The following is an 18,689-nucleotide window of genomic DNA, read 5'->3' as shown; positions in this document are numbered from 1 at the left end:
CCGTCAAATATATCTGTATTAAACATTATATTGTTAAAAATCTGCTTATAATGATGTATGTCGCACAATATGCACGGGTCTGTTGCGGGAATGTTTATATTTAGGTGCCCATGATAACTTAGGCCAGTATTCAATGAGAAAAATTTGCTGTGATTTCTGGAGAGTTTGTGCTTTTCACGCGGTGGAGAGAGGTTTTTTTTCTCCAAAGGCGAGCCACCCTATTCAATGTGAAATATTCTCCGTCTTTCTAAGTGATTCTCGCCGTCTCTCTCCGTGTAGAAATTCTCCATCTTTTGATGGAGAGCAGGAATGTGAACTTTTAAACTAAAAGGGTGTTTTTTTTAATTTTGGTGTCAAAAAATCAGGTTTTTTTTTCTGTGAAGGGCCATGTTATTTTTATTCATGTGCCTATAGCACATGAATATATATTTAATTTAAAAAAAATAATTTTTTTACAATTTTTTTTTTTTTTTTTTTTTTTTTACACAGTGCAGCCAGCAGGGGGCCGGAGCGCTCGAGCCGCTCATTAGATATTCATATATTCACTGCACCCGAAGCACGTTCGGGTACAGTGAATACTGGGTCCCCCGCTGGCTATAGGGGGGGCAGCCTGTGCTGCCTGGGTCCCGGGGAGCCCTGCTCCCCTCCCCATATCCCCTGCAGCAGCCAAGAGAGACTTTAATCTCTCTTGGCTGCTACGTCCCCCGGCTCCCTGACAGCTCCCTGCCGCGGACGCTCGTCCGCTGCAGGGGTTAAGACTCGCCGCGAGTGGCGGCGAGTCTTTAACACGTTGAATAGTGGGAGCAGGAGGCTCCGGAACACGGAGAGTGCATGGCGAGAGAAAAAATCTCTCGCCATGCACGGAGAACATTTCTCATTGAATACTGGCCTTAGAGAGAGTAGGAAATGCTCATGATGGGTGACTTGTTATTGATATGCAATGATGACCAGTGTTTCTTCCGCCCATTGCCAGTCAACAAATCCTGGGAGGACATAGAAGATATTCCCTGTCGGGACTTTGTTGAGGAGTATGTCACGGCCTACCCCAACCGGCCAATGGTGCTGCTCAAAACCGGTCAGCTGATCAAGACAGAGTGGGAGGGCACCTGGTGGAAGTCCAAGGTGGAAGAAGTAGATGGGAGCTTGGTGAAGATCTTATTCTTGGTAGGAGCATGTTTTGTCTGCTTCTCATGGGAGGGTTCTCCAGGATCTGGGTGTGTTTGGTGTACATGTCCTTAATGTGTTCCCTGTGGATTACCAATGCAGCCATATTGGCTTTCCTTTCCTTGACCATTTTATTTATTGCTACCTTGACCCTACTCTGTGAAGAGGCTTTTTGGGTCTAATTCCTCAGTTTGGTTGGACCAGAGTCTTCAGGTTCTGTGGTAACCACAAAGGCTGAGCTTTCTTGGGTTAGAAGCTTTCATTATCTGCACTGGGGCATTGGGCGTTATTAACCCGATGTCCAGGGAGCACTTACCTAGTATGTCGTCACTGCTGGGGTTTCCTCTCCTCAGAACATGCTCAGGGCCGGGCAAATGAAGACGTGTTCATTCCATGGGTTATGAACTGGAAGGTCGATTATTGTAATTATTGTCTGAGATAGTAACATGAATCTTCATAGATCTCGTGGTAAAATAAATCGTATAATAGAATTTATGTTGACATTCGGGACAAAAGGGAAGAACTTTTGTCGACCTTTTGACTATCAACATTCCCGTTGTTGACCTAATGCTTGTGTCGACCTACTGACCCATAGCCAGGTTGACTGTTTTCAGGTGTCAACTTAAGGCCTGTCGACCCAGGGACACATACTCATGTCCTAACACGATCCTGCGCTCCCAATCTGTAGACGTTGATACTATAGCTAGAACACAATGCAATAGCGATTCTGTTTGCATGGTACGATACAGCACAGATTCTCAAAGTCGGTCCTCAGGACCCCACACAGTGCATGTTTCGCAGGTTTCCTCACAGAATCACAAGTGATCTAATTAGCTCCACTGTGGCTCTTTTAAACTGTGTCAGTCAGTAATGAGTGCACCTGTCGGGTGACCTAGTACGTCCCTGCTAATATCTAGCCTCTGTTTATTACTGGATTATGCTGGTATTATATAAATAAATGTAGAATCACTTTGTTTTGTACTAAATGTCTAGGTGTGGAACCTGCAAAGATTGATGAGTATGTACCATCATTTGTATGAATGGCTTTCCTAATATGGATTACTAATTATTAGCCTGTCAAAATGACGGAACAACATACCAGTAATGTCACGCCGGGTGTTGTGTGTGTGTGCCCGAACGGGGCAATACTTTAATTTCTCGATCTAGTGGTTGCCAGCACACAAAACACTTGATCGCCCCCCCCCCCCCCCCCTCCATAAATGTGAGGCGCAGTGTTACCCTTTTATTGTATGGGATTGCCGGTATCCTTGATACAAGTTCACCATTATGTCCTGTCGCAGTGTTTTTAACAATATTATTGTTGTGTATCTGTGTAACAGGTTCTCTGTAATTGTTTTCTGTTGTAATAATTGATTATATATTCCGGCTCTACAGTGCGGCTGCTGTTTAGTATTTCTTGTATTAACAAGGTGTATTGCACATGGCTATTGTTCCACAGATTTTTCTCATTTGCTTATGACTCCAAGAGATTCATCCTTTAAAAATAGTGGGTTCCTAACTCATAAATCCCATTGTAAGTTCTCTCTACCTGTTTTTTTTTATATTCTTTTCTGACCCCTTCACATGTGCTATCCCACCCCTGGCCTGTATGTGCCGTCTGCCAGGCAGTAGGGATGGTGGAATTGCCTCACAGCACTGAGGTTATGGTTTGATTCCCACCTTGGGCCTAATTCAGAATGGATCGCTGATCGAGAAAAGAATTCGCATTGGACTGTAAGCCCCATATACACTAGGCGCTATTGTTCACAATATCGCTCAGCCCTTTCTGAGCGATATTGTGGACAATATCACCTAGTCTGTACACTCCCTGTCTTTAATGATGCGCACTCGCTCGCATTGTTAACAACCTCATCCAGCATGTCCGGACAATGCAGGTCCTCGTTAACAACGGCCATGCCGCAGCGGTAGCACAGCTGTCGCCCCCTGCCGTTGCTCACCTCGCACACACAGTTTTTTTTTTTAAACTGCACCATTCTAGGGCTTCAACCAATCTGCAAAAGAATCGTTCCAGAAGTGGTTACCACTGACGTCAGAGACCCATCACAAAAGCACCTGGGCACGCCTGCGTTTTTACGCACACACCCAGAAAACTTTTATTTCCCTAAACATCGGCTTCAAGTCAATGAAACTGCGGCTGCTCTGACATGTATGTGTATGGCTGTGGTGTTTGCTGTTTGGGTCTGCACATGATTGGTCTGCGATTAGACTGTTTTGTTCTGTCCCTTTTGGTATAATATGTGTTATTATAGTTGTATGTGCTAGTATTACATTATTTCCAATAAAGGAGCATTCCCTGTATATTTCAGGACGACAAGCGCTGTGAGTGGATATATCGAGGGTCCACTCGTTTGGAGCCCATGTTCAGCATGAAAACGTCCACAGCTTCCACTCATGAGAAAAATCAAGCGGGACAACAGCGAACGCGCCCTAATGTGGGTGAGTCTTTTCCTGCTAGTTTCTAAGGAATCATTTAGCTGGCTACACACTTAACGATGTGTGTTCCTTAGTCAATAGTAACCATACATCGACCGACATGTACACCATGGCCGACCACGCAATGCGTCCTTCCTGGCAACATTCAAATGCATGCTTTCTGTTGTCCTGATCTGACAATCGACCCAGTGGAGCTCGCAGTAGTGGGTACAGACGATGTGCCCGATATGTAGGACCGATCTATCGGGATGGACGACATATCGCAAAGTCTTTACCCAGCTTTAGTTTTCATTTACAGGTTGGGTCTCCGATATCCACAATATTCTGAGATCTAACATTTTTTAAACACAACTGATGACCCTTGCAGACCGCACAAAAAAACCCGGTATTTTGCAGATTTTTAACCATTTTAAAACGGTAATATGTGCGGTCTGAAAGGTGCAGTGTGATTTTACCGTTTAAAAAAAAAACGGTCGTTTTTTTTTGCTATCTGAACGGGTCTGAAACGGCACCCAGGCAGCAGCGAACACTATTGGTCCCCAGCACAGTGCATATGTAATGAGCCGGCCATTAAATATGCACTGCGCTGGCTCAGCATCCCTCATATACATGCTCTGGTACACTACCTTCCGGGGTCATAATGCATAGAGCAGGGCTCATCACATTGATACAGCTGTGCAACTAGCACAGCTTTTACTGGGACTTGTAGTGCTACAGTAGGCGGCGGGTGGTGTATGGCCGGCATTGACCTGTTCAGGAATGCGTTACCGAAGGCGCTGAGCTTTCTGAAGGGCTTTTTGGGGTCCACCACCAGCGCGTTCCTGGGAAGCACCCCCTCCACCGGGTCGTGCATGACGGCGATGAATGAGTCGGTGGTGGGCACGAATTTCATGCCGGGGAAGTCCTGCTCCATCAGGTGCCGGATGAAGGTGGTCTTCCCCGTGCTGTACTGCCACAACCAGCAGTTGGCCACCGTCTGGAAGAGTTCGGGCTCCTTCTTCCTGTAGGCGTCCTTGCTGACCCAGCTGAACATGGCAGCGGGTAACCGGGAAACAGGGCGCTCAGCCTGTAGCGGAACCAACGCAGGTTCCCAGGCCTGTGTGTCTCTCGCTAGGCGTGGCGGTTTGGAGGGGAGGAGAGCGAGTGCGCGTTCACGTGTATGGTGCGGGGCTCTCACACTGCGACCGGTGCGGGAATCAGTACTGTGTGTGCGGTCCCCTAGTTCTCCTCGGTGAGGACTGCAGCTACCGGGAATGAGCCTTGCTGCTTTCACACTGCAAACCTGCTTTAGTCCAGGTATTAACATCCGATGTGAAAGGGGTTAAACTTGCTCTGACCCGTTTTTTAAAAAACTTTTTAAATACCTTGTCTAAGCAGGTTTTGCGGTGTGAAAGCAGCATGAGTGAGTGACGCTTTTTGCTTTCTGATGGTATGATGATTCTTGTTTACAAAATCAGTACAAAATATTGTGGAAGGTCTAAAATACTTCTGGTCCCAAGAGTTTTGGATATGGGAGACTCCACCTGTGCCAGGATTCAGGAATAAAGCAGTCCGCCCTTCTTTGTGACTTACAGGTGCAGTGCGGAGTAAGGGGCCAGTGGTACAGTACACACACGACCTCACAGGGAGTGAGCCGTCATTTAAACCTACAACGCCAGCCTCTCCTGAGTCCATCCCATCACCGAGTGCTATGGACACAGAGTAAGGATAATCGCTTTCCTCCAATTTGTAAACCTAGCGGAATATCAGTTATATGCTAAAGTTTACTCGCTCCTGGTGGTATTGTACATTTAATTTACTCTCTACGTAAAACAATATGTGGCACATGCAAACCTTTTGCTACAATTCTGATTTATGCAGTTATACTTTTATATTGTTAAGTCTTCAGAACATGTTGGACTCAATAGTCTATATGCAGATAATGCCTGAGTCTAGAAGATGTTCTATCCCTTCTTACTTTTTGGGATACTGTCCCTGTCCACCATGGGCACAGCTTATAAGTTAATGGGGAGTAAAAATCTCCAGCCCAGATTTTATGCTAGAAACCGTGGGCATCCAGGCTACCAGGGTCTGGTTCCGGGTAATTTTTATTTGGCATGTTCTTTGGCATTGAGCTGTCATCTATTTACTATATAGCAATACGTAGCACGTCCACTTGATGGCGCGTGTGTTTTGGTATTGCGTACCAGATGAGCATTTCACTTGAAGTTTCCTTATGAAGAAATAATAGCGAACACACTACATAAACCATTTAAAAGGTATTTAAAAACAATGTAAACGTAAATGATGTGCAATATTCAAATATAAGATTCTCTGCCAGGAGTCTGCTCAGTTATAGAAGTCTGTATCTTCTCCTTTATCATATTTATAGGTTTAGTGACTGGGTTAGATGTACGAGGGTCCTTTTAATAAGTGTTGTAAATTTCTATGCGATGGGCAACCTTTGGCGACGTGACACTTAAAAAGTTCCCCAGGGCTGGAGCACCCTCTATATAGTGTGGTTGGAACCTTTTAGCACCTATAAACATACATGTAATTATTGATGTTAAATATGTGCTGGCTGGTTCACGCCACATTGACTGTATTTTGTGGATGCTCTCTTACCTGTGTCACCTTTCTGCTTTGGCAGGTCACAGTCCAAGAAGCAAGTGGCAAAGAAAAGTACGGCATTCCGTCCTGGTTCAGTTGGTTCTGGCCAGACATCGCCAGTACCTGGCGAGCAGCCACCTGGTGTACGCCCTGTACTGTCAAATCAGCAGAGCCAGATGCACCTGATGAACCAGGGACTTCAGCAGAACCTGGTAAACCAGGCAAACCAGGTCTATCAGCAGAACCAGGTGCTCCTGTTGAACCATGCCCATCAGCAGAACTTGGTCCATCAGCAGAATCAGGCGCTCCAGGTCCATCAGCAGAATCAGGCGAACCAGGTCCATCAACAGAACCAGGTCCATCGGCAGAACCAGGTGCAACAGGTCCATCAGCAGAACCAGGTGCAACAGGTCCATCAGCAGAACCAGGTCTATCAGCAGAACCAGACTTTCCAGACTATTCAATCTGTCCAAGGGATCCAGACAATACAGACTATTCAAACAGTACACAACATTCAACCCAATCATACTGTCCAAACTATACAAGTGTCACAAGCTAACAGGTGAGTTTCCGCAGGCCAGAACCAGTGCTATAGGCATTACCCAGACTCAAAACATTGGTTCGCGAAATATTTCCTACTGGTGCTATGTCCAGGAAAGTGGGCAAAATATAAAGCTGGTAATACTGGCACTTATGGACTTCTGTGTATGTTGTAAGTACAATCCTTCAGTTAAGGGCCCAGGCGGACCGGGCCATGGTCGACATCATTAATGATATTCAGTGTACACACTAGATCAGCCATGTCTAAACTATGTTCTCCAGCTGTTGTGAAACTACAAGTCCCATCATGCCTTGCCGCAGTTTTGCTATTGGGGAATGCTAAAACTATGGCAAGGCATGATGGGACTTGTAGTTTCACAACATCTGGAGGGCCATAGTTTGGATATGGCTGCACTATATGATATTGTAAAAGATGTCGTTCAGAAGGCACTTTTGGAGCGATATCTTTTACAATATCCTCTAGTGTGTATGGGGCTTTAGGCTCAGAGATGTGACTTACGCCCCCAATACATTAGGGTGACCTCTCCCCTCTGAGAAGTTGCCCGGAACCCCCCCCTTAAACCTCCCAACAAGGTCCTGTACGGCAGGATCGCATGTGATCTATTGCTTGCGATCCTTCTGCATACTATATATCGCTTGCAATCTAAGCCAATCCGAGAGCTTGCTTGTGCAACTAGCATGCTCCAGTGCAATGCACACGGGATCGCACATCGCATCGGACCTGCTGTAATTCACCCGAGATTTGGGCTTGTTTCCTGTGGGGAATTGCTGCAATGTCCGGAAAAGAACCCCATTTTGCAGGTAAGTGTAAAAGTGGATGGGGGCCTGTGCGTTTCGGTCATTGTCCCCAGACTAACTAGTGGTGGAATGTATTTTTACACTGAACCACCACTTTCTTTATAGAAAATATATCCAGTTCGGTGCGTAGAGGTTTTCTTTATAGAAAATATTTTATTATTTTTCTAACTAGTACTGCTGTTATCTCGCATTTCACAGTTGGGTATATGATGACACAGGCCTTATTGGATCCCCTATGACTCTATTTGGGGGTGGATGTCCATTCACCAGCATTAGTAATCAGTCACGTGTCTGCTTATTTCCCCTTTCTGTACAGGTTTGTGACCGCTGCTCCCCAGTTCAATTTCGCTCAATCGAACCAGTTACCGATAGAGAACAGTTACAAGGCCCCTATGGAGAAGCCTTTCTACCTACCTCACGTCTGCAGTCGTTCCTGTTTGTCCCGGATCCGCCCCATTCAGCATCGGGGCAAAAACCCTCTGCTTGTCCCGCTACTTTACGACTTCAGGCGCATGACCGCCCGTCGGCGAGTGAACCGCAAGATGGGGTTCCACGTCATCTATAAAACGCCGTGCGGGCTCAGCCTGCGGACCATGCCAGAGATAGAACGCTTCATCTTCGAGACGCACTGCGACATCTTATTTTTAGAGATGTTTTGCCTGGACCCTTATGTGCTGGTTGACCGCAAATTCCAGCCGCACAAACCCTTTTACTACATCCCAGATATCACATACGGCAGGGAGGACGTGCAGCTCTCCTGCGTGAACGAGATAGACAGGACGCCTCCTCCGCAGGTGGATTACAGCAAGGAGAGGATCCCGGGCAGGGGGGTGTTCATAAACACCAGCTCGGACTTCCTGTTGGGATGTGACTGTACGGATGGATGCCGAGACAGGTAGGAGTCGGCAATTATGCTTCCATTCTAACTGGCTTTAGACCTGTTTTAAGAAACGTTTACAAAAACGGGTGGAAAGCAGGTTTGCTATGTGAAAGCAGCATAAGTCTTGGAAAAGCTTGGCTTGGAGTTTCCTAGTTGTCGCGGGTACTACAACTCACCCTTCAATCATGAATCCGAGTATACATGAATGAATATTAAAAGAGTGAAATGCATCAGACCATACAGTAGACAAGCTAGCGAGAGTATGCAGAACAATCAGTCAGATATATATTCTGCAAGCCAAATGACGGTGTGCATCATAAATACACGTTGGTAGCTTAAAATTACACACGAAGAAGAATGTGAAGGCCGTTGGTTTCAGCCACCTTCGTTGAATCGTGGCCGTTGAGTAACCAGTTAGAAATAATGGAGTGAGCATACAATTCATTTGAATCTGGGTGCGTACCAAAAACAGACCAACAAGATTTTGAAGGCTTATCTGTTGGGTATCTTCCTTCAGCATTATGGATTATCGGCCTCTCCAAATATTTCAAGGTGGATACTCTCCTGGAACTGTTAAACCCAACGGAATATCTTTCCAAAAGCTACTAAGAATCATAATTGTGTCATAAAACATCATATTTTTACATAGGGAGTGAAAGTAATCAAATGCTCCTTGATAATTACGGCGTACCAGAATGCATGGAAAGGGTAGTGGATAAGTGGAATGGCCTCCGGTCAGAGGTGGTAGAGTCTAGGGGGCATATTTATCATTACATATTTTTTTTTTTTCCCTAAATAAACGCCCTTTTTGGATGGTAAACCTGCGATGAATATACGATCCATGATAAATGAGCCCGTAATGCCATAGAACAATGTGTTGGATAGGCATATGAATGTCCTTACAAAGAACTAATTTTCAACCCTTTTACCTTGCGGCACACTAAATAAGAGTTTAAAATTGCCAAGGCACACCATGAGATCCCCACAGGGCAAAACACATTGACCCCCACAGGAAAAAAAACAAACCTATTGGCCCCCCATATAAAAAAAACAACTGGTCCCCACAGGTAACAAAAATGAAATACATTGGCCCTTTACATGAAAAGAAGAGACCAGTAAATAACAGTTGAACTGGTGGTGGCTGTAAACTGGTTTGGGCATCTCTAGGTCTGGGGGCACACTTAAGAACGGCTCAAGGCACACTAGTGTGCCACAGCACAGTGGTTGAAAAACACTGCTGTTAGAATAACTAGGGGCAGAGTAGATGGGCCAAGTGGGTCTTATGTTCTGTCACTGTATCTTTGTTTGATAGACCATTTTCCTGTCCACAGCAGGCTTCCTAACGTCTTAAAGGATGAGTAGCCAGCCATGCTTGTTGAAAAAGCTACTTCCAAAACCATTCTGTGAGATCTTCAACATGTCTTCATTTATATTACACAATGTATTCTACTGTTCATTTACGTAATAGCTTATACATATGACGTATGTTTGTCCATTTTCAGGTCGAAATGTTCATGTCACCAATTGACCATTGACGCCACTCGTTGCACGCCTGGGGCACAGGCTAACACAGCCGCAGGTTACACGCACAAGAGACTGGAAGAATGTCTCCCCACTGGGTAAGGACGCACTATGGTACTGTCAGTCTATGTGACCACACATTCTCTGACTCTCAGCATGCTGCAGTTACTGGCTGCAATAGAATAAAAGTGAACAATTTTTTACTGCTTATAGTTCTGCAATAATGGAAATAAACCAAGGTGAGTGTGAGGAAATGGTGAAATGTGTTCAATGTCACTGTATCCCTGTGGGAAGTGCTGCCAGGTGCAGTAGTCAGAAGAGCGTGTTTCCTGATCATTTTAGTTTTCTTGATTGTATGATTGGAAATCCCATAGAAATCATAGTATTCGCCTCTTTGTTTTGCAGAATGTACGAATGTAACAAGAGGTGTAAATGCAACGTCAATATGTGCACTAATCGCCTGGTACAGCACGGCCTCCAAGTGCGTCTCCAGCTCTTCAAGACCCAGAACAAGGGCTGGGGGATTCGCTGCCTGGATGACATTGCCAAGGGCTCCTTCGTCTGCATCTATGCAGGTACGGATGATGGGATTGGGCTAGATCAGGGGATAATCCTGCAATTTGTCTGAGGTGCAGGAGCATCTCAGACGCTTGTGCATCTCAGTAAATATTGCGGCAGGGTACGGCAACCCTATTGCGGCTGATACTGGCAGGGATGCTGACTGACTACGCTAACTACTTCAGCGGCCGTGGGAACATGCTCTATTGACTACGCTAACTACTTAAGCGATGCCGCTGGAACACTACGCTGATTCTGACAGGGACGCTGGCCACTGGAACACTACGCTGATTCTGACAGGGACGCTGACTACGCTGGCCACGGGAACACTACGCTGATTCTGACAGGGACGCTGACTACGCTGGCCACGGGAACACTACGCTGATTCTGACAGGGATGCTGGCCTCGGGAATACTACGCTGATTCTGACAGGGATGCTGGCCTCGGGAATACTACGCTGATTCTGACAGGGATGCTGGCCACGGGAACACTACGCTGATTCTGACAGGGACACTGACTACGCTGGCCACGGGAACACTACGCTGATTCTGACAGGGACGCTGACTACACTGGCCACGGGAACACTATGCTGATTCTGACAGGGACGCTGACTACGCTGGCCACGGGAACACTACGCTGATTCTGACAGGGACGCTGACTACACTGGCCACGGGAACACTACGCTGATTCTGACAGGGACGCTGACTACACTGGCCACGGGAACACTACGCTGATTCTGACAGGGACGCTGACTACACTGGCCACGGGAACACTACGCTGATTCTGACAGGGACGCTGGCCACGGGAACACTACGCTGATTCTGACAGGGACGCTGACTATGCTGGCCATGGGAACACTACGCTGATTCCGACAGGGACGCTGACTACACTGGCCACGGGAACACTACGCTGATTCTGACAGGGACGCTGGCCACGGGAACACTACGCTGATTCTGACAGGGACGCTCACTACGCAGGCCACGGGAACACTACGCTGATTCTGACAGGGACACTACGCTAACTACGTAACTGCCGCCGTGAAACTACACGAGTACCAATATTTATTTTTGTTTTGTGTAGGGGCAGTAATCAACAAAAGGGCTACCTAAGAATAAATGTTGTGGATTGATAGATCTACAGTATCTAGATAAGACAGTCAAAAGGTCGACCGGGTGAAAAGGGTCATTTTTTGTTGTGAATGTAGACACTTGTCGGCAAGGACCATCAATTAGTGTATAGCTTACCCTTCCATGGCTCTTTGCTCGCCATGCTTCGGGCTCCGTGCCTTACTACGCTCAACACATTTATATTCTCCCTCTATGCTAACGTGGATGGTGTATAAAAACAAAACAAAAAAATAAATAAAATCATGTCGACCTTTTGATCCAGTCGACCTTTTGCTGTCAACCAACTGACTGTCAATGTAGATCAGTGGTGTCAAACTCATGTCCCTCCAGCTGTTGTGGAACTACACATCCCATGACGCCCTGGCACAGTTTTAGCAATGCATTATATAAAATCTGTGGCAGGGCATGCTGGGAAGTGTAGTTCCACAACAGCTGTTGGTCTGTGAGTTTGTATCCTGTTGATTGATCTACAGCAAGGGTGTCAAAGAATAACAGCAGGTGTCATTGTTCCTACATTGCATGCCAATGATATGTATGTACTGTAGCTGGAGTCATAGCAAGTAGCTTCTTCTGACAGTAGTTAATGGGGGGTGATGGGGGTGCAGGTTTAGGTGCACATTTGTCCCTTTGAGAAAGCACCTTAGGCGCTGCTGTGGGCATCACGGTCTGCTAAGGCATCAAGGGATTGTCCTTGCTATGGGCTGTACCCGTTATTACACCGATAGGTCTTCCAGCTGTTGTCCATTTACAACTCTCTCTGTGTGGTACCATCCTATATGGAAACGTAGCTTTTAAAAACCAGTGAAGTTACGTAGTACCTGCACTTACTTGAGGTCTAGTGTGTGCTCACTATCCCAATCTCTGCTTCCCCACAGGTAAGATCCTGACTGATGACTTTGCGGACAAGGAAGGCCTGGAGATGGGTGACGAGTACTTTGCCAATTTAGACCACATTGAAAGTGTAGAAAACTACAAAGAAGGTTACGAAAGCGACGTCAAGTCGTCTTCCGACAGCAGCGGTGTGGACCTCAAGGAAGACCGCGAAGACGCCTCTGGCAGTGAGGGCCAGGAGGAGTCCGCTGATGATAGTTCAGATGACAACTTTGGGAAGAACGAGGACATTACAACCAGCTCCATATGGAGGAGCTACGCAACACGGCGACAAACCAGGGGTCAAAAAGAAAACGGAACCTCAGAGACTGCTTCCAAGGACTCTGCTTTAGTTAGGCAGACCAGCCAAGGAGAGAACACGGATTGCAAGCTCCCCGAGGAGACCTCTAAGAATAAGGTGGCTTCTTGGTTGAGCTCCAACACCATGAACGACACCTACATGGACTCTGATAGCAGGTCATCTATTAAAATGGGAGAAGTGCCGGATGCAGAGAAACAGCCAAAGAAAGAGGAGAATGTGAAGGTGAGGATCAACCTGGCCTCTGGGGTCATAATGAAAACTATTGCATGTGCACAGAATAAGGTTATAACTGCACCTAGCAATTAATATAGGGGAAGGGGGGTAAAAAAAAAATATTTCAAAAGACTGGCCAGCCACTGATTGGTTGAGGGAGCTAATTTTTTTTCCTGCTGCCTGCCCCGTCGCTCACTTGCTGTCGCCTGCTGCCCGCCCGGACCTGCAGATAGGTGTGTGCCTGCGGTGCAGTGGCAACTTATTGTAAATCCCCCCCGATAAGGAATAATCCTTACTATTATGGTATATTTTGTTCTTGGGGTTTTCCAGCCTTTGTCTCTTGTATTTCACATGTTAATAATCGCCCATCTTTCTGCTCCATTGCAGGAGACTAAGGAAGCTGATAAGTTGCCCGGGTATGTACAGGTTCTACTCGTTCATCACGCAGCCTAAAAAGTTCTACTATAAATGTCTGTCCGCTGAATGTTTTTCTTCCACCGCTCTGATCTGTAGGCGTGGAGATGGCAACAAAGTGTACGGTTATAACCCTTCCCCAGCTAATGCACAGGGTGCGACTAGACCAGCCAGCAAAACCGCGAAGCACCAAAGCAGACGCCAGACTAATGATGTGAGTAGGATCACCAGCGCTATTATTTCTAAAGCTTTGAATTGGAAATGTTTTACAGTTTGCCATATGTTGCCGAGATCATATAAAGGGGTGCACTTAATGATTCTGCTAATGTAAGAAAATGTATTGTTGCAGTGTAAGTGATCAAGGCTGCTGTTTTCACTTGAACCTTCCGGTCTAGCATTCTAAGAACATTGAACCTGGCTTTTTCCTTTTGTCCAGAAGTGTCTGCCTGGGGCAGTTGCTACTATTTACCCTATTTCACGGCAATGCTGTATACTTAACACTATGTCTTCAGACCGAGCATTACCGTCGCCGGGGGCCATACACAAGGAGCGATCCGTGCTTCATTTCTAAGCAATCTTGACAGATCATTTAGAAATTTGGCTTCACATATATTAAGATAGGAAAAACCTTGCTTGCTCTCCATAGATGTGCAAGTCAGGGGTTTCCTACCATAAGAACTGCACATCGGGATCACAAATCTTTTGAAGGGCCTGATTCAGCTCTGACGAGCACACATGGGCATGGACCGCAGTGATTGTGTGATTGTAGGCTCCAAACGCATTTATCCCTGGCCGTTCGCTGTTGGCAGTTTGGGAGCATGCCACTGGGCACTGGCATTGCATTCCCCCCAGCCATTGGGAGGGAGAGCCACTGATGTCATTAGTGAGGTTGGTACTTGTTTCCTAGCACGGCGCCCCCGATTTTAATCTGATCGCATCGCATGCGATCAGACCTGATTTTTAATTGTACAGGCACCCTGATGGGTGATTACTATGTTAAATGCACCCCCATTGTTAACGCCACCCCCACTATCAACGCCAACCCGAAGCGTGGCGAGCGCCAGCGGTACATGTCCTCCGACCTTTTCATACCCCCACTATCCACGTCGGCGTGGAGTTGATTTTATATAGTGTGGGGAGCACAGTGAGGCGAGCGGACGCGGAATACATGTGAAGTAATCAGTGTATCCTCGCGGGGCTCGCCTGTACAATTAAAAATCGGGTCTGATTGCATCACATGCCATTGTAATGCAACACGATATTAAAATTGTACATTGCGGGTCTTAGGACACGAAAATCGGGTCCCATCGCATCCCTTAATTAGTGGAATGCGATGGCATACGATGGGCGCTGTGCTAGGAAACAAGTACCGCAGGGTTCTTTCTCCCCATGGCTAACGCAGCTCTGAGTTAGTCCTGGTCTGCTTGGCGCTCTGACCAGTTGAAAATCCATTCAATGGTGAATGATTTCTTTCTCCCTGTGTGCACGGCTGTGTATGAATTTACAGCCGTGCACAGGGGTGAGAACTAGCGTGTGCCGGGGCGGCATTGACCCGATCGATGGGCTCCGAAGATTCGCAGCCTTATTGGGGGGCTTCCAATATATGGATGCTTAAGGTTTTGAACAGTGTTGAGGTTCTAGACCTATTAATCATTCCAAGGGCCTAATTCAGACCTGATCACTGATCATGTTTGAATCGGGCCCTAAGAGTAAAAGGTCTAGAACCTCAACACTGTTTAAACCATAAGTATCCATATTTTGGAAGCCCCAATAAGGCTTTTGTCATATTTTACCTGACTTGTTTCTCGCCTATGGTCATTATAATACTTGTGTTTTTCAGGAGGTTCTGACATTATCCAGCAGCTCGGAGAGTGATGTGGGAAATGGGGCTAATACCAAGAAACCTTCTGCCCAAACGAATACGAATGACAGCGATGACATCCAGACCATTTCCTCTGGCTCTGATGTAGATGAGAAGAAGATTGTAACCTCCAGCGCAGGTGGGGCGTGGGACAGGCCGGCGCTCCGGTCGTGTACATTGTAACCTTCTAACCTTCTCTGTAACCGCTAGATGCTGGCAAAGGCTGAGCAGTGGGCAAAGAGGGATGGATTGGGACTTGGCATATGCTGTGGACCTTATCTAGTTCGAAAAAAACTGGGACATAGAGAGGATATTTTCTATTAATATAGGTTATAAGTGCCTGCAGGCAGAATCTATTGCCGGAAGGACATTCAAATTATGAGGTGCAGAGTTTCTATTTCTTCTTTTTCGGAGTTGGCTCCAAAATCTCCCAGCAGCTTTACCTCCCAGCGGTCCACTCCACAGTGGCAGGGCAGATGGGAGACCGTAGGCAGTTGTGGACAGGTGACTTACATTTTTTACAAAAAACATTTTTTACGCACCACAATGTTTGATTGGGTACCACAGTAATCCAAAATTAGGAGTGAGGTACTCAAGGTTTTTTAATGTCCCTAAACATGGCTCCAAATTGAATCTGCCCCTTGTGTGCCTCCTATACCCCAAGGTGCTCAAAATAGACATAGAAAATGATGTAGTAGAAATATAAAATAACATTATTATTTTTTTAATTGTCTTTTTAGTATCACTTTGAAAGATGAATGTTGACTAAGAAGAACAGTATGTTTATAAGTGTTATGTGTCACCTTGTTTGGCCAGGTCCTGTAAAGAGACAAGTGGCTGTAAAATCCACTCGCGGTTTTGCCTTGAAATCCACTTACGGTATGACTGTGAAGCCCAATATGCCATCTGCTGACAAAGGGGATGGCGGGCAGAGGACGACACGCCAGTTTTATGATGGGGAGGAATCCTGTTACATTATCGACGCCAAGTTGGAGGGAAACTTGGGAAGATACTTGAATGTAAGAAATGAAGCAAATAATCATTCACAAACGTTACGCTGCCATATTTCTATGAATATCACAATCCTATATAAATGAAAAATCCATCTGATCCCTTATTGCTGTCTTTGTATCCTATTACAGCACAGCTGCAGTCCTAACCTGTTTGTCCAGAACGTGTTTGTGGACACACATGACCTCCGCTTCCCCTGGGTGGCTTTCTTTGCCAGCAAGTAAGTGATGTACATTCCTCTTGAAGCGGCTCTCAATGCTGTGATGGGACTCCAAGTGGAAGCAGTCCCAGGAATATTAGCATTATCTGTACACTGTAGGCTGATTGTTTGTTTGTTTCACCACACCAGTCATGTAAGATAAAGAGATTTACGTTCTTACCTGGTTAGAGCCTTTTCTTGAAGATCCATAGGAGACCTAAGGTTTACGGTAGGTAGAAGATAACTATTTGGTAGAAGCCGTTCAGCAAATGGATAAACTCTTGACTTCCCGGGAACCCAGGATTCTTCTCCCCTATACCCTGTCTCCAGTCCTATATAAGCCAATTAAGTTATCAAGCCGAGGACAGGAACGAGAATTAGGATGAAGTCCCAAACACCGCACAGTTGGACAAGTGAACCAGAGATGGAACAAACTCCTTTAAGTCACATGCGTCAGGATGGGATCCCTGTGTCCTGTATGAGTCTCAAACAAAATTATAAACTAGGTAAAAACATAAATCTCAAAGGCGAGGTGAAAGGTTTACAGGAATTGCGTGGACGGAGGAACATGTAGCTGCCTTGCAGAGGCACTACGGCAATTACTTTCTATGTATGAGCAGGCCTTTTTGGACGTGTGGAATAATTGAGACGCTGGTCCATATCTTTTACCAAGTGTTGTTAACATATTTGGGATTAGATTTATTGTAGGTGTACACATATTGTGTGTGTCTAAACTATCTCACTCATAAGAACAAACCATGACACCTGGAAGCAACCCATGCAGTCAGTGAGAGGGGACATATAAACCCCACACAGATAGCCACCTTTCAAAAATTGAACCCATGACACTTGTGCTGTGATAGTCCGCTATGTTCACTGCTGTACCACTGTCTAGGTATTGACATCCTCCATTGCACCCATAACCCCCTGATGGGGGAGGCCTATCTAGATTAGATTGTCTTACATATTATTTTATAAAACCCAACGAAAGCATCTGTAATATTATCCTGAATTACACTTTCCGTTGTGGTCTCTTAGGAGGATACGAGCCGGAACGGAGTTGACCTGGGATTATAACTACGAAGTGGGAAGCGTCGAAAGCAAGAAACTCCTGTGCTGCTGCGGATCCACAGAATGCAGAGGCCGCCTCCTGTAACCCCTTCTCACCTAATACACATACCCCATCCTGGTGCTATCAATGAGCCGTGTGCGTTCCGCAGCAGTTCTCCTGTGGTGGAAGTGCTCCGGCTTTTAAATCGGAGTCTGTCTTCTCGCTGTGTCCTCCACCTTCTCTCGTTATGACTCTTTTAATGAAGCTTAATGTTTGGAGGGAGAAGAAGTCATCGTGGTCCTTTTTTACTTTTACATGTTAGGCTTGCTATTTTTAATGTTTTTCATTTCTGAATAATAATAAAATGAGTTTAATCCTTCCAGGACTGGATTTAGCTGGATATTGTTCTGTGGGTTGAGTGTAAATATATATGGAATAAACTATGTAGATTTGTTTTTTTTGTTTTATATGCGTTAGGCTGGTGGACGCTGGAGTCTTGAAGACTGCCTTTTTATATGTACTTGAATCCTTGTTGCACAGTATATCCATAATTTAATAATGGGATTACTTTGTAGTGATTCTGCATTATTGTGCATATAGTTTTAGTCCACATATGTCATCCTGGTACTCTTTACCTAGCACGGCGCCCACGATTTTGATCGTGGGCATCGCAGGTAAAAAAATCGCGGGCATCGCAGCCATTAAATGCACTAAAAATCGGGTGCGACGCGACCGACGCAATGCCTGCGATTTCCCATAAGGAACAATGTTAAATTTCTCAATTGACCCAATTTTACTGTTCAATGCCTCAATTGACACGATTTTTCCATAGGAAACAATGTTAAATGGCCCACAGAGGCCAAATGGGCACCCTGAAGTGTGAAATGGCCCCCACAATTGGTAACGCCACCCCACGATCAACGTCAACCCGAAGCGTGGCGAGCGCAGCGGTACGCGTCCTACAACCTTTTCATACCCCCACTATCCATGTCGGCGTGGAGTTGAGAATAGAATAGTGTGGCGAGCGTAGCGAGGCGACGCGGATACCTTCACGGATACCTTTAAAGGTCGTAGGACGCGTACCGCCGCCCCTCGC

The 18,689-nt window shown here is 46.0% G+C and overlaps 1 protein-coding gene across 2 annotated transcripts in view; it reads left to right on the top strand.

The window, feature by feature from the left end:
• Positions 1–18,046, top strand: part of LOC146050348 (histone-lysine N-methyltransferase SETDB1-like) — a 38,108-nt gene extending 20,062 nt beyond the window's left edge. The window contains exons 9-23 of one of the 2 annotated variants that reach the window (XM_083167302.1): positions 974–1,164; positions 3,492–3,621; positions 5,193–5,319; positions 6,248–6,608; positions 6,654–6,769; positions 7,883–8,461; positions 9,949–10,065; positions 10,373–10,542; positions 12,528–13,066; positions 13,445–13,473; positions 13,571–13,685; positions 15,312–15,471; positions 16,149–16,351; positions 16,475–16,563; positions 17,581–18,046. In XM_083167302.1, coding sequence (XP_083023428.1) covers positions 974–1,164; positions 3,492–3,621; positions 5,193–5,319; positions 6,248–6,608; positions 6,654–6,769; positions 7,883–8,461; positions 9,949–10,065; positions 10,373–10,542; positions 12,528–13,066; positions 13,445–13,473; positions 13,571–13,685; positions 15,312–15,471; positions 16,149–16,351; positions 16,475–16,563; positions 17,581–17,698 — 3,044 coding nt within the window. In that variant the 3' untranslated portion in view covers positions 17,699–18,046. Of the gene's footprint in view, positions 1–973; positions 1,165–3,491; positions 3,622–5,192; positions 5,320–6,247; positions 6,770–7,882; positions 8,462–9,948; positions 10,066–10,372; positions 10,543–12,527; positions 13,067–13,444; positions 13,474–13,570; positions 13,686–15,311; positions 15,472–16,148; positions 16,352–16,474; positions 16,564–17,580 lie in introns of both variants that reach the window. The other variant, XM_083167301.1, reaches the window with a different exon arrangement.
• Positions 18,047–18,689: the final 643 nt, after the last annotated feature.

The sequence above is a fragment of the Crinia signifera genome, chromosome 12 (genome assembly GCF_055691185.1).
Source record: "Crinia signifera chromosome 12, ASM5569118v1, whole genome shotgun sequence".
Taxonomy (NCBI): Eukaryota; Metazoa; Chordata; class Amphibia; order Anura; family Myobatrachidae; genus Crinia; species Crinia signifera.
The sequence above is the reverse complement of the archived record's forward strand: the minus strand, read 5'-3'. Positions and strand labels throughout refer to the sequence as shown.